At 38.2% G+C, this 15,134-nt stretch overlaps 1 protein-coding gene across 1 annotated transcript in view; it reads right to left on the bottom strand.

The window, feature by feature from the left end:
* The window catches only part of frmd5b (FERM domain containing 5b), a 38,010-nt gene that overhangs the window by 13,389 nt on the left and 9,487 nt on the right, over positions 1-15,134 (bottom strand). Inside the window, exons 2-10 of the mRNA XM_082159470.1 lie at positions 3,022-3,126; positions 2,036-2,078; positions 1,812-1,890; positions 1,551-1,648; positions 1,271-1,394; positions 1,034-1,121; positions 800-888; positions 630-693; positions 376-467 (exon numbers count right to left, since the gene is read on the bottom strand). Of these exons, the coding sequence (XP_082015596.1) occupies positions 376-467; positions 630-693; positions 800-888; positions 1,034-1,121; positions 1,271-1,394; positions 1,551-1,648; positions 1,812-1,890; positions 2,036-2,078; positions 3,022-3,126 (782 nt within the window). The remainder of the gene's footprint in view (positions 1-375; positions 468-629; positions 694-799; positions 889-1,033; positions 1,122-1,270; positions 1,395-1,550; positions 1,649-1,811; positions 1,891-2,035; positions 2,079-3,021; positions 3,127-15,134) is intronic.

The raw sequence follows: 15,134 nt of genomic DNA, 5'->3' as shown, positions 1-15,134 counted from the left end.
CCTACCTATATGGCAAAAGGAAAGATAACAGCCTTTTTTCTGTTTTCTTTAGCCATTTAGCACCGATTAAAAAAAATTCCCTGCCTTTCTACTGCATAGGCAGCCAAGTTTTATTGAAAGCCATTATGCCAGCGATGAAGTACCCCCTTTAAGTTTTCATATAATTAATTTTAAGTCCTCCTGTAGACTCTTTAGAAGATTGCTGAGGCCCCAAAATGGGTCCCTGTACCCTAGGTTGAGAACCACTGGTTTAAACTAAATTAAATCATTGGCAAGATGTTTTATGCTTGAGTGCTTGCTCTTTCTGTTTTTATGCTATTTCCATGCTTGAACCAAATTTCAGCCTGATAGGTCAAAAAGGTTATGCACACTCACTGGTAGAAAGCTTGGTTTTCCACCCCACACTTCCATAAATGCTTGCAGGCCTCAGGTGTTGGAGCAAAGTAAGTCAAGATGATCTTCTGATCCTTAGTAAAGGTCACAGGAGGTCAGTAAGTGAAATTATTTAGTTGTTAAATAGAACAGGTTGGTTTCCTGATCAATTCCTAGGTCCTGTATCAGTCTGCATTCATCTTACTTTTGACCATTTGTTCTTCTGCATAACCTGGGGCTGCCTTGCTGTCACCTACCTCTTGATAAGTTGCATATATATGGAATGTCTTTCCTTCGAACTTTAGTTTGGTGACCTCGTTCCTGTACAATATGACAAAATACTGTCAAAGTTATTCATATACACAGTCATTTGATCTTGACTACTAAGCAAATGAAAATGATATGCGAGATTAATTTTGCCTCTCACCATTTGAGGAAATGAATCCTCCTGTTCCCCTGCAGTACCACAAAGCCAAAGGGGGTAAATGCAAGAAATGCTGCATTCCCAGACACATCCTGTCATACAAAAAAGAAAAGAAAAAAAGAAAAAAAATGATTTTTTTTTGTGAATGTAAAAATTCAGATTAAAAGACTTTCAGTTCAGACACTTGTGTTGAAATAATTTCCTGTATATGAGCAGCTGATACATTTGGATACTGACTTTACAGGGGTGTGGATCTACTCCATATGTTTCTAGAGACTGAGCTTTCCTTAAGAAATTCATTTCAGATGTCTCAGGACTCTGGCCTCTGTAGGAAATAAACAGACTAGTTAATATTCTGTGTTTGTTCTGGGAGATAAATTTCATAAAATATATTTAATCTCTCCATTAAACACCAGCGCTGCTTTAAAAAGAGTGACATACTGCATGTGACAGGCTAATTGAATGTAAGCTTACGTCAGCTCGGATTTGTGGATCTCAGCAATGCGGCGCTCCAGGCGCTCAGAATGCTTTGGAAAAAACTGAAACTTAGAGCTGTAACCTTCCGGATGCTTCCCTGGGTCATAATCGCCAATCTCAGCTAAAAAAAAAAAATTTGAGAAGGAATAAAACAAAAACAGTGTCATCTTGAGAGTCTTCTCTTACTGTAATGTCATTCATATAACAAAACTCTTGAGATATCACAATTCAACAAATATTATAAAGAATGGCTCCTGTGACTGTGGTTTGCTGTTACCCTGCAGAATAAATGCGGCCAATGCAGCAGCATCTGAACTTTTGCACAGGAGTCGGCCATGATACAAATCTCTTTTAATCTGTAGGAAGACATGGTATCTGAAAACAATGCAGAGCATATATTGAACTGTCAGTGTGTTAATCATACATACATCAGATAATTGTAAGACTCTGTAACTTGTCTAATATGATTTCCTATAGATTCTTTAACTAGGCTATGTTAATTATGAATAATAATGGACTCCATGTTAATGAGCAGTACCTAGTGATCTCTTCTTTAAGAGCTGCAGGGTCCGGAGGATAGAATTTAACACGCAAACACATGGTGTAGGGTGGCTGAGCTAGGACACAAAATATCCATGTGGATGTAATTAACCAGACAATATACATTTTCTGCCTTTTAGAAGGATATTTGAATGCAAAGATTATTCTTTTCACAACATGCACACAGTGTAAGAAGGATTTTCCACATACAATATGACTTACATCTCATTTGTTTGGTAATTGGCTTGCTGAATTCCAGCCAGTGCTGAAACAACAAAATAAAAAAGAAATGATGTCTAGAATGCAGATAGAAATTCCAGTTTAACACATTGCTATGACTATCATTGTCAACTGATGACTGTTCACAACATTACATATCGATTGCATCACCCCTTGCAGCTCTTCATCTGAATCAGCATGTGATCTTTGGATGTCTTTCTTCAAGCTCATGCACAAACATTAACATTGCTTTTATCAGGCATGGTTATTAACAAGTCAGAACTAGCATGAACCTTAGTCAGGGTGTATACCATATTTAAATCGATTGACATAGATCAAGGCTGCGATGAATATACAGTCAATTTGTTGTGCTGTCTGAAAGTCTACTTTTTCACAATCCATGGTTTGTGTTTTGTTGACTGGATTATTTTATTTTTTTTTTACATTTTCAATTACATTGGCTGAATAATCAACATCAAGGCACCCAACAACATTACAACCCATTAAACCAACTATATGGGTGAGGTGGTTAAGATAAAACGCACGACGAAGGCGATACTAAGGAAGACTTTAATCTAGGAATAAACATGAAATAGTACAACCACATAACACTCAAATAAAAATATACATGATACAAGACAAGGAACATGGAGAAACAGATCAGGGAAACGAGACACAGCTGGGGCAAATTAACTCAATGACAGTAACTACAGTAACTAACAAGATACAGCTGGACCAAAAGAACTAATCGAGTGGCTAGAAACTAAACAATGAACGCAGAGGAAGAGCATGCAGGTGAGGGCCAGGGAGGATGATGGGAAATGTAGTGACCGTAACACTCACAGCCTTGTTTTTATTTGTGTAAAATTAAATATGGTGTCCACGTTAACTATCATGTCCAATCTTAGTCAAAATATAAAAATAACCATTTTCCACAAGCTTAGTACGCTATTAACAGCTCATTTTATATTTATACCATAGGAACTCACTCGTTGCTTGTCTGGGTCCACAAATCTGATGCCAAAGTAGTCTTTCTCCAACAAGTTTAGATAATGGCAGACCTGCTCAAACAGCCATTGACCTTTTGCATCCCTCTGGAAAAGAGAGACACAGGAATCAGTGTGACAATGTTTGTATACAGTCCTTGGGATCATATTGGATCATATCAGTTCTACAGTAGCCTATATTGGACATAACTCAACTTCTTTTGCTGACCAGTGAAGTGGGTAACACATTACAAGTAGCATGAGTTATGTAACCAGATTACTTTTTTCAAGTAACGATGAAAGTAACACATTACTTTTAAATTTACAACAAAATATCTGAGTTACTGTACTTTTTTGTGACTTTTTAAGTTACTTTGTTTTCCCATTTATTGACTGACAGCTCTCCTGTCCCCATGTTAAGAGAAATTGGGAGTAAAGTGCAGAGGCGCAGAGTACAGAGTACACAGTGCGCTGTGTAAATATGATGGTTATCCTTCGATGATCCAATTCAACCATACTAATGACTAAGCAAAATGGCTTTGGTTAAACATCACATTTATGTTTAATTTTTTGTCATAACTTTCCATAAAAAGTCACTAAGTATCACAGTTAGTTACTTTTTTAGGGGGTAAATTAGTTTCACAATAACTTTCCCAAACACTGTTGCTGACATCCTATTTAGTGTAAGGTAAATATGCCTTACCAATGTACTCTTTCAAAAACAGAAATTGTTGCACTTGAGCAGTTGTTTTATAGAGTAATTTTCCCACATTTTTCCAAACTATGTTTTGTAACCAGTTTAAAAAAAAAAATATATATATATATATATATATATTAGTGCTGTCAATTTGATTAATCACATCTAACGTAAACGTTTTTGTTTACATAATATATTTGTGTATATTAGCCTACAGTATATATATACTGTATATATACACACATATATATTTATATAATATATACATATATATATAAATAATGCAACAACAATGCAGTGTAATAGGTTACCAAAATCTGTTACCCCTCTCTATTTAATACATAGGCCTAATGGCTTAAATGTTACATAAATTAACATTGGTGATGACTAACCTATTGTAATTTATATCCTAGAAATATTTTTTGCCTGATGTGAACAACTGCAGATATACTCAGTATCACCAAATCCGACGACACAGCATTAAAGGTTATCTAAATCTGTTACCTCATCTATAGCAGTTTATCCTGATGTGAACAGTTGCAGGAATACAGCAGGGCAAATCCGACAAGGCAGCATATTAACAGTTCACCGAAATCCACACACAATGGCTTTAACGTTACCTAAATGCACACTGGTGATGTCTAATCTCCTCCCAGCAGGCACACAACGTCATAAGACATTGATATTTTGTTGTTTTTAGGTTGTGTTGTAAAGTTACTAAATTCCAACGTCTCCTGGACGTCATAATGGTGACATCCACACAACGTCAAATTCTAACATCATTCATATGTTCAATGAAAGCAGCCACCTCATGCAGCCACATCTGTTTCTTTCTGCACCAAAGCTTGTTCTCGCGTAAAATCCTTTCAAAAGTGCATTTGTTCCGAGCTATTCCATGCCTTTCCATTCCATGCTTAATAAGGCAAGAATTTCATCATTACTAAAACCATGTTTAAAATACTCCTTGTTCACAATTCATCCTGTGTCGGGTCACGTCAGATCAATGAGCTTGCAAGTCATAACTTAGATATAGTTATGTCATAATTTTGACTTAGTTATGTCATAATTTTGATTTAGTTATGTCATAATTTTGATTTAGTTATGTCATTATATTGACTTTTTATGCATGATTTTATTTTTTTATTTTTTTGTGGCGGAAATGGGCTTCCATAACTCTGAAGAACTGTTTGTGAAGAATTTGTTTACATAAATTTACTTCTACCAGAAAGACTCGGGAGATAGAATGACTAAATAATTGATTTAAAAAAATAATTTATTGACAGCCCAGCAAGCAATTATTTATAAAGTTCTTTGGCGTATAGGCCCCGGCCCCCGTCCGTAGTGCATAATCCGAGAGAAGCGGATCTACTGAAGATAAAGGCAGGGACCATCCTGGTGGTGGTGGGGAGGGTGGAGGTAATTGTTTGTGTCAGCGTCTGCGAACTCAAACATGTGTAAGTACCGATCTTTTATACAGCAAGTATTAGGACATGATTGGATAGATGTGAAGGTAATAAGTGACGTAGTAATTGAGTCTTCCTAGCAGAAGTTATGCTAAAGCTTTCATATCTGAATAATGAAACAGTTCTGGAATCAATAGTCGTGTGAATTAGTGACAATTTTGTAGATGTTTCAGTTTCAGACATTGGATGCTGACGTCAATCTGACGTTGGGTTCAGACGTCAACCCGATTTTCATTTCCAACCAAAATGCAACGTCTGTTCGACATGGATGTTGGCGTCAATCTGACGTTAGGTTCTGACGTCAACCCTATTTTCATTTCCTACCAAAATGCAACATCTGTGCGACGTTGGATATTGGCCTAAATCTGACATTGGGTTCTGATGTCAACCCGATTTTCATTTCCAACCAAAATCCAACGTCTGTCCGACGTTGGGGTCCAACGTCAATCTGACGTCATATTTACGCCTGGTGCCTGCTGGGCTATGTTTCATACCCGAAAAACATTTTGGTCAGATGAGGACAGCTTTAAATATACAGTAGAGTTTCCCCTATGTTTCCGTTCCTATATGAACTGTTACCCTAAACAACAGTAACCCAAGGGGAAACATAGGGCAATAGACTTCAACATGACACCAATGTTTTCCAAATCAAAGAGGCATAGGAAAGAGTACGAGGTTAGATATAAAGTAGCCAAACATTTAATATTTGACACAATACTGTTTCACAATAGAAATGGTAAATGACCCATAGTAATACCCAGTGATGCAAACTACTCAACTTTTTTGTCAAATTTCACTATATAATTTACTCAATTTATGAATCAAGACTAGCCTGGGTTTCCCCATGCTGCCTTGCACGCAGCACGATTTTATTCACGCTGCTAGGCAGCCTGGACACCATGGACCAGATTTTCCCCTCAAAAAGGGAACCAATCACAGAACGGGGAGGGAGCAGCAAGACGATGACGACGTCAATGCGACACGCAGACGCGAAGTTACCTTTCGATGCAGCCTTAGATAGTCAAGTCAAGTCAAGTTTATTTGTATAGCGCTTTTCACAATACAGATTGTATCAAAGCAGCTTCACAGTATTAAATTAAAATAATACAACAAAGTTTGTTTCAAGAGGAATTTATTGATTGATAAAATTTAATTAAATATCCCCAAAATATCCCCAAGTAGTTTAGAACGCAAGTTTATTTCGTCTTCTTCCTCGTCGAATTTCTGCCGCTCTACATACGTCATCTGGTATAATTGAAACGATTGGCTATGAGCTACGTACAGGCACATTTGATAGACATTCGTAGCGCCTCATAAACGGCTCTGGGCATTCGTAAACCACGCCTCAAATACGAGAAAATGAACATATGGTTCCCAGACCACGTCTCAATGAGAAAGAGGTCTGACGTTAGCCAGGCTAAATCAAGACAAGAATGTTATGAGACGAGAAACATTATAGGAGCATATTAGGCATTAGATTTAAAGTTTAATGAACCTTCAGTAAAATAAATAGGTAGAATTTACACCCAAATTAATTTTTTACCAAAACCAAAATTAAACTTTTCATTTAGCCCAAAACCAAAAATAAAGTTTTTTCACTTTCAGAAAAAGAGATACAAAAGCTGTCACTGGAACTGTATCCTTTCAAAAGTGTACACCCTTTACCCAGATATTTTCTTATTATTGGGAGATGAGAGGGTCTGTGGCTCTTAACATTGGAAAAAGCGTAACTGCTAATTTAGATCACATGAGACACCTCAGCCTATCATATTATGGCAGTGACGTCAGTGGCCAGCGTTCAGAGATTTATGACAGTCAGTTGTAGTTGTTGCACAATGTTTCTTGTGGATCTTGTGGTTATATCGCTTGTAAACGTACAGTTAGGACTGCAATGTTTGTGGAATGTGCTTTCCCAGGCTTTACTGATCGGAAAAAAGAGCACCTTCATTCATTTACCTTTAAATAAAACCTTAAAAAAGCGCTATCATTATTAGGCATAGAAGTCAAAAATCATAACAATTCAAGTCTAATTCATTTGTTGAAACCTGGAAGCCAGAGAGCCACATCATTATTTTTTTTATTTTTTTTTCATTAAACAACAATATAATACAATATTTATAATTCAATTATTCATTTTTTTTCTTTATTCATTAAAATGCTTTATATACATGGTGCATGGCAGTCATAGTCATTCAAGTCTTGTTATAATTTGTAAAACCTGAAAGCTAAAGAAAGAAAGCGTCTCAGTTACATATGTAACCCCCCAGTGGGCATTTGATGTCAATTTAACATCAATATGACATCAACATTGATGTCAAAATTACGTCACGAAATAGGTCAAAAATGAAAGTCATATTGACGTCAATGTGTCGTTGTCAATTTGATGTCAAGATTTTGACCTCTGCTGATGTCATTTTGATGTTATTTTGATGTCATGCTTTTGATGTGAATTCAACATTTATTTGATGTCAAGATGTCATGATGTTGATCCTAGCAGGCACAGGATATAGACTATAACGTCGCTCAGATGTTGGATTTTGGATGAAAATGAAAGTCGGTTTGACGTCTAAATCCAATGTTTGTTTGACGTCAGGCTCCAACGTTGGACAGTCGTTGAATTTTGGTTGGAATAAACCAAACAAAAAGGTGAAATGCATGGCTGTACACTTATTACCAGCTTCACTTAAAGCTAACCAGACTGACTTTATTTAATTTCCGGTTTAATCAATAGTTGTATTTTAAGTCACCATGATGGTGGTTAGCGTTTGCTTTAGTTGGACTCTTGACTCTTGACTTTTCAGTATAAAATTCTCTCTGGCTGCTATAATTGTGTGTTTATAAATCACATTTGTTGTGGCAAAAAAGCCATGAGAAAATTTAGATCAGGTAATGTTGGCTGTTTATTAATGATGATGATATCATCGTGTAACTGTCTGAATCCCTGATCTTATTCAGTGTATAATGCTTTGATTATATAGTACTTGTGTTTTTAATGTTGTTTTAAAATAGAAGACAATTGATTTTACAGCATGAGAGCAATGTTGCTTAAATAATATAAAGGATTTTCAAAACATTTAGTGCATTAAACTTTTTCCTCTACATTAGCCATCAAGAATCAGTGTATGACTCTCAACAATGGTGACAATCAATGAAATGCTTCAGCTGCAGTGCATGCTGGGTACCACCAATCAAAACTCACCCTTATCTCCCAGCATGCACTGCGGCTTTAATAAATTATGCAGCTGGAGTTTATCTGATTATCTGGATATTTAGTTTGATTGTCACCATTGTTGAGATTCATATGCTGTTTCTTGATGTCTGTGTGCGTCTAAGTAATGCCATAGATAAAAGGTTTTTGTGCACTAAATAGTTTTTAAAAATCAAGTATATATTTTGACAAACAACACTGCTAGATATGCTGTAGAATCAAATGACTTTTATTATGAGTGAAACAATGTTAAAACCACAAGTCCTATCAAAGCATTAGACAATACATAAGATCAGGGATTCAGGCAATTACATGATGATATCATCATCATAAACAGCCAACATCACCTGAGCTCATTTTCTCATGGCTTTTTTAGCTACAACAATTGTGCTTTATAAACACACAATTATAGCAGCCAGAAAAAAGTTTAATTTAAAGAGTCAAGGGTCAAGAGACCAACTAAAGCAAACGCTAACCACCATCATGGTGACTTTAAAATACAAAATATTATTTATTTAAACCGGAAATTAAATAAAGTAAATCTGGTTAGTTTTAAGTGAAGCTGGTAATAAGTGTACAGCCATGCATTTCACCTTTTTGTTTGGTTTTTTATTCCAACCAAAATTCAACGACTGTCCAACGTTGGAGCCTGACGTCAAACAAACATTGGATTTAGACATCAACCCGACTTTCATTTTTAACCAAAATCCAACGTCTGACCGACGCTGTAGTCTATTATCCTGTGCCTGTTGGGCATCTATTTGACATCAGGATGCTATGATGTTGATGTCATTTTAATGCTATTTAGATATCATTCAATATCAAGCTTCAATATCAGATTAAATTGACCTTTTATAGTATATGCAATTATAGTGTCTGCTGTCATTTTAAACGTGAACTAAATGTAAATATGCTAGGATTTAAATAAATAAAAACACACATGCACAATACATAGACCTAGGTCTACAACTTTCAAGATCATTCAGGCTAGGTCTTTTAGATGTTGAAAAGGAGTCACATTGATTTACAATGAGTAATAAATATACTTTTTTCAGACATTTCAGACATTGTTTTGACATAAATTTCACATCAATTTTACGTCTTGTTTCCTGACATCAAATCAACATCGATTTAATGTCAATGATATTGACCTGAGATGTAGGGACCAGAAAAAAACATGTCAGATTGATACCTTTGTTAGGCATCTTTACAATCACAAGGAAATAATTACAAAATATAATGAAAATATGCATATTCATGCATGTCATACATGGTGGTCAAAATCTTGACTATTTGTTGATGTCAAATTGACGTCAAGGTGCCCGCTGGGCCTAGTTCCCTGAAGAGGGAACGAGATGCTGCGTTGAAACGCTGTGGGAACGCCTCTGCGTACGCCTCTGCGTGATTGCGTCATGAAGCACGTATGAAACCAGTCCAATGGCGTGACGGAACGTCATGTGACGTCATCGACCAGGAAACTATAAAGCACACCTGAACCAAACAGCGCCAGCTTCTGATAGGCTGAAGCAAGTCGATCACGGGCATGCCGGGAGTATGGCAGGGTGACACAGCGTCTCATTCCCTCTTCAGGGAACTAGGATTACATACTTAACCGAGATGTTCCCTTTCAAGGGAACTCGAGTGGGAACGCTAATACCCACGCCGCCATAAGAGCAAGTGTCCGTCTTTGTGAAATCAATGCGCACATCTAGGCGAAAGCACCTGCGCACCTGGATTGGTGCAGCATAATACTCCTAGAGGAGTGTGCCCGTACAGCCAAAGGTGAAGGCTGACTGGCCAACTCATTAGCAAGTGAGATGGCCTCAACCATCTACAGTGGGGATAACAAGTATTTGATACACTGCCGATTTTGCAGGTTTTCCTACTTACAAAGCATGTAGAGGTCTGTAATTTTTATCATAGGTACACTTCAACTGTGAGAGACGGAATCTAAAATCCAGAAAGTCACATTGTATGATTGTAAAATAATTAATTTGCATTTTATTGCATGACATAAGTATTTGATCACCTACCAACCAGTAAGAATTCCGTCTCTCACAGTTTTTCTTTAAGAAGCCCTCCTATTCTCCACTCATTACCTGTATTAACTGCACCGGTTTGAACTCGTTACCTGTATAAAAGACACCTGTCCACACACTCAATGTGAGGGGAGGATGGATGGGGCCATGTATCGCGAGATCAAGAACTACAGGAAACGTATGATCTCTGTAATTGCAAACATACCAAATATTAAGTTCTGCTTTTCTGTCATGCAATAAAATGCAAATTAATTTCTTGAAAATCATACAATGTGATTTTCTGGATTTTTGTTTTAGATTCTCACAGTTGAAGAGTACCTATGATAAAAATTACAGACTTCTACATGCTTTGTAAGTGGGAAAACCTGCAAAATCGGCAGTGTATCAAATACTTGTTCTCCCCACTGTATGCTTAAATGCGGGGCACCCCTTTATGGGTACCCCAAAGCAAACAAACAGTGTTTAGACTTTCTCCACAGTTCTGTGGACGTAAGCATCTAAGGCCCTAACTGGGCAGAGCAGATAAAGTTTCTCTAGGTCTGACGTCCGGAGGAAGACAGAAGGCCTGTAGAACTCTAGGTCTAACAGTATTAGTAGGAACCTTAGGAACTTAACCTGGTCTTAGGGTGAAGAAAACCCTTTACCATACCAGGAGCAAATTCTATGCACGAGGGAGATACCGAAAGTGTTTGAATGTCTCCAATTCTCTTGAGAGACGAAATAGCGAGGAGAAAGACAGTCTTTAGAGAGATATTCTCAGAAACTTCCGAATGGAGCTAGGGAGAGGCCTTCTAGTACAACAGCCAAGTCCCATGTCGGCACCCTCGTGCTGGCCTCAGCCTCAAAGTGCCACAAAGGAAACAAGTTATTAGTGGGTGTCTCCCCAAAGATACTCCACTCAAAGGGATGTGGAAAGCAGCTAGTGCCGCCACGTACACCTTCAGTGTGACAGAGAAGTGCTCCTCCAGGAACTCCAGAAGGAACTCCAGCACTGCACCGACTGGGCAATTAACCGGGTCAAACTGGTGCTCTCCACACCAGGAAGTGAAAAGTCTCCACTTCAAGGCATACAGTTTCCTTGTGGATGGAGCTCTGGAGTGGAGAATGGTCTCAACAACCTTATGAGCTGGACCCCTCAGAGGCCAAGCCCACAGTTTCCACAGTTCTGGGCGGGGGTGAAAGATTGACTCACTCGCCTGAGAGAGTAGGTCCCTCCTGATCGGAATCTCTAGAGGAGAGCCGTCGAGGAGAGACACTAGGTCCACAAACCATACTCGGGCCGTCCAGAACAGGGCTACTAGCAGTAGACTGGCGAACCCTTTCCAGAACTCCTGGGAGCAGAACAATTGGGGGAAATGCGTACAGATGTGATCTCGGCCACGTCTGCACCATAGCGTTCAACCGGATGCAGGGCTGGATGGCTGAGTGAGAACCATAGTGGACAATGTGTGGTCTCTTGGGATGCGAAAAGGTCGGCCTTTGCTCGACTAAATTTATCCCAAAGGAGCTCGACCACCTAGGGGCCGGCTTGTCTGCACTTTTTTCACTCCTCCCTTACTGCAGCCGCCTACTCTCGCATACATTTCAGGCGAGGCAAGGCGCATCTCAAACAAGCCTATTATGTTGACCCATAATGATCCAAGCTAGTTAAGACTCAACAGGGGCAGAGCTAAAACTTCCTTTATAGTGTGTGTGTTTTTCTACACATAGGGAACAATAGGCTTGTTTGAGATGCGCCTTGCCTTGCCTGAAATGTAGGTGAGAGTAGGCGGCTACAGTGAGGGGAGGAGTGAAAAAAGCGCAGGCAAGACGGACAGTTTTCTCTTCTCGCAGTGGATCTGACACCTGTGAGATCAAAGGCGGATATCGCGGGATTCACGGGATTCACGCTCGTGCACAGTGTTGCTAATAAACAGGTTGTAATTTAAGTTCTGTTGCTTTTATATGAAAATAAATACAATGAACAAGACACCCAAAGTACTTGTTATTTAATTCGATTCCAAATACGTGTTTGTCAATCATTTTTTCTTTAATGCAGACATGTGTTTTTATATTTATTTATTTTAATAAAAATTACATCACATAACCCATATCACACTGTCAGAGAATTTATTTACACATAACGTACGTATACACATAAAACATGAGTTTTCAAATCAAACATTTTAAAAGAGAACAATACATCACGGTTGTTTAAACCAATGAGCATTAAGCTGTGTCGTCAGCAAGTCGTTTCCAATGGTGCTTTTGATCAGCACAGTCGGTGGAGAGCAACTGCGCGTGACTGCATAATCCGACACGTGCACCCTGCGGTCGTGAGAGTTTTTTGACATACGTCAGCATGACATCAGAGCAAGGCGGACCGCACTCGGACACATTTCTAACCGGCATGCATCTCGCGGTGTTCACCGGTGATCGGTTCTGCGCAGATTTTGCTCATCTCAAACAAGCCTATTTTTATGAATGAAACTGTCAGCCCACACTGAAGGTGCATGAACTGCCGCCAAACAAACACTTTAACCACATGTATACCCGCTCGTAATGTTGTGAGGGCAGGGAGGGACACAATTCAAAAGGCTGTTTGCTTCACATGAAGTGGCGAGTCTGTTTCGATAACTACAACATTCAGCTACAACATAACTGCAAAGCGTGCTCCCCGAGATGAGACACTGGACCTGGCAGGTGAAGGCAGAGAAAGGGCGAGGCCCATCTCTAACCCCTCTGCCAGATCCATTTGTGAACCCCGCAACTTGAGCCCTCCTCAAAGAGCGATCGGTGGGAACAACACACAATACATGTGTATCCCCACCCGTGATGTAGATTGGGTAGGGATGAACACACTATTGACATGTTGTTATTGACATATATATTTATGGGTGAAAACTCCTGCCTAGCAAATTCAAAGACAGACAAAAAACACCAGGGACATAGATTCACGCCATTGGACAGGTTTTATATGAAGCATGATATCATGAAGCAATCACGGCACAGAGGAGTTCCCACAGCGTTTCAACGCAGCTTGAGTTCCCTTGAAAGGAGATTATTATCGATATTGTTTATTTTCTTTTGACAATACACAATATCACTCAATATTACACAACACCTATTATTAAATAATACTACACATTTGCTGGTGGTAATGCCGTGAATGAGTTTTACAGTACCTTTCGTGACATTCCCTACTCTGCCTTCTCTTAAAAAAATAACATTTTATCATAGTGAAATCTACATATAGTTTTCAATGAAAGTATTGTTTAGTTTAAAAATTGTTCATTAAATGATTAGCTATTTCCTCACAAAACTGTTTATTCAGTGTGGTGATATACATATAAAAAAATGCCCTTTTGTCTCCTTCCCTGCATACAGCCAAAGCAGGAGCGTTAGCTTTAGCCGTTGCGATTTTTTGGCTAACGGTTGGAGGCTTGCCTTTTAGTGACTTTGCTTTACCCTTTTTCAGGTACACTTTTGTACCTTGAGTGCATAATAGTACCTCAAAGCCAAAGGTACATATTGGTACCAAAAGTGTATATTAGTCCCTAAATGGAACATACCACAAGTAACATTAATAATCAAGTAATTATACACATTTATTTAATAATCAACACTCAAATAAAACGTTATTTATAAGTTGTACAAACATTTAAATTGCACATAATACTATTAATAATATAATTATGTTTCTCCTCCCATTTTTCATTGAAATATTATCATTAATAGGTGGCATGTGTGCTACAAATAATATTTAGTGAGTTGACGCATCATTGAAAAACAGTATAGATTAAAATAATTATCTTTAGATTTGATATCTTTATCCATATCAATATTGATTTAAATCGAGAAATCTATATTTTCCACACAGCTAACATTTACCTGTTGTAGTCTATCCATGTTGTGGCGCGAAATAGACACTGATACAGACAAAACGACCTCCACTGTATGGGGATTCTTGTGTTGATTAAGGCAATCTTGCTGTTAGGGGAATGTGTCTCTCTAAACACTATTGCTGAATGAGGTTTTTATGTTATAGTGGTGAAATTTTTTTTTATGCCAAGTCCTGGTTGTGGCAATAATTTCAGTGGCAGTCAGAGGACAATTAAGGAGAGAGGGTGTGAGCATTTGGCCTGCCTTCTGCTTAATATTTCAGAATCTCTCTGGAGACATCAGAGCTCAATCAAATATTAACAATCACACAGCACTTTGAAGGCATCTTAGAAAGCTTTAGAGCTGTGTGATAGAGGAAAGTCAGATTTTAAAATAATCATTGCCTGCAAAAAGCAGTTCAGGAAGGCGAGGGATCAGGGTCACAACACCAGCTTTCAGGACTAAACAGACAGATGTGAACAAGCAGACTTGCTTATCAGACATTATAAGCACTAATGTGGAGTATTTCCCCGGTTCAGCACATGTATGTATACAGTATAACACATGGGTGGAAAAACACCAGGAGATGTTATACACAGCAACATCTGCAAGATCGTAAATAAAGCAAGTATTTTGTTTGTTTTTTATAAGTGTGCTCATGATTGGAAGAGAGGCAGAGTTCATGTTAGAAACTTCAAGTAATGTCTGACACTAGTAATCTCAGTATGTACTCAGATCTCCATTCACTCGAGATTAAATATTTAAATCAGCTCCATATCAGCATCTCAAACAATATTAATAAATTATTCCTTTCAGGTCATGAGAAGGGAATTTATAGTGAGAGTTAA

Source organism: Leuciscus leuciscus (assembly GCF_965113295.1).
Source record: "Leuciscus leuciscus genome assembly, chromosome: 2".
NCBI classification, from domain to species: Eukaryota; Metazoa; Chordata; class Actinopteri; order Cypriniformes; family Leuciscidae; genus Leuciscus; species Leuciscus leuciscus.
This window is presented reverse-complemented; position numbering and strand designations above follow the sequence as displayed.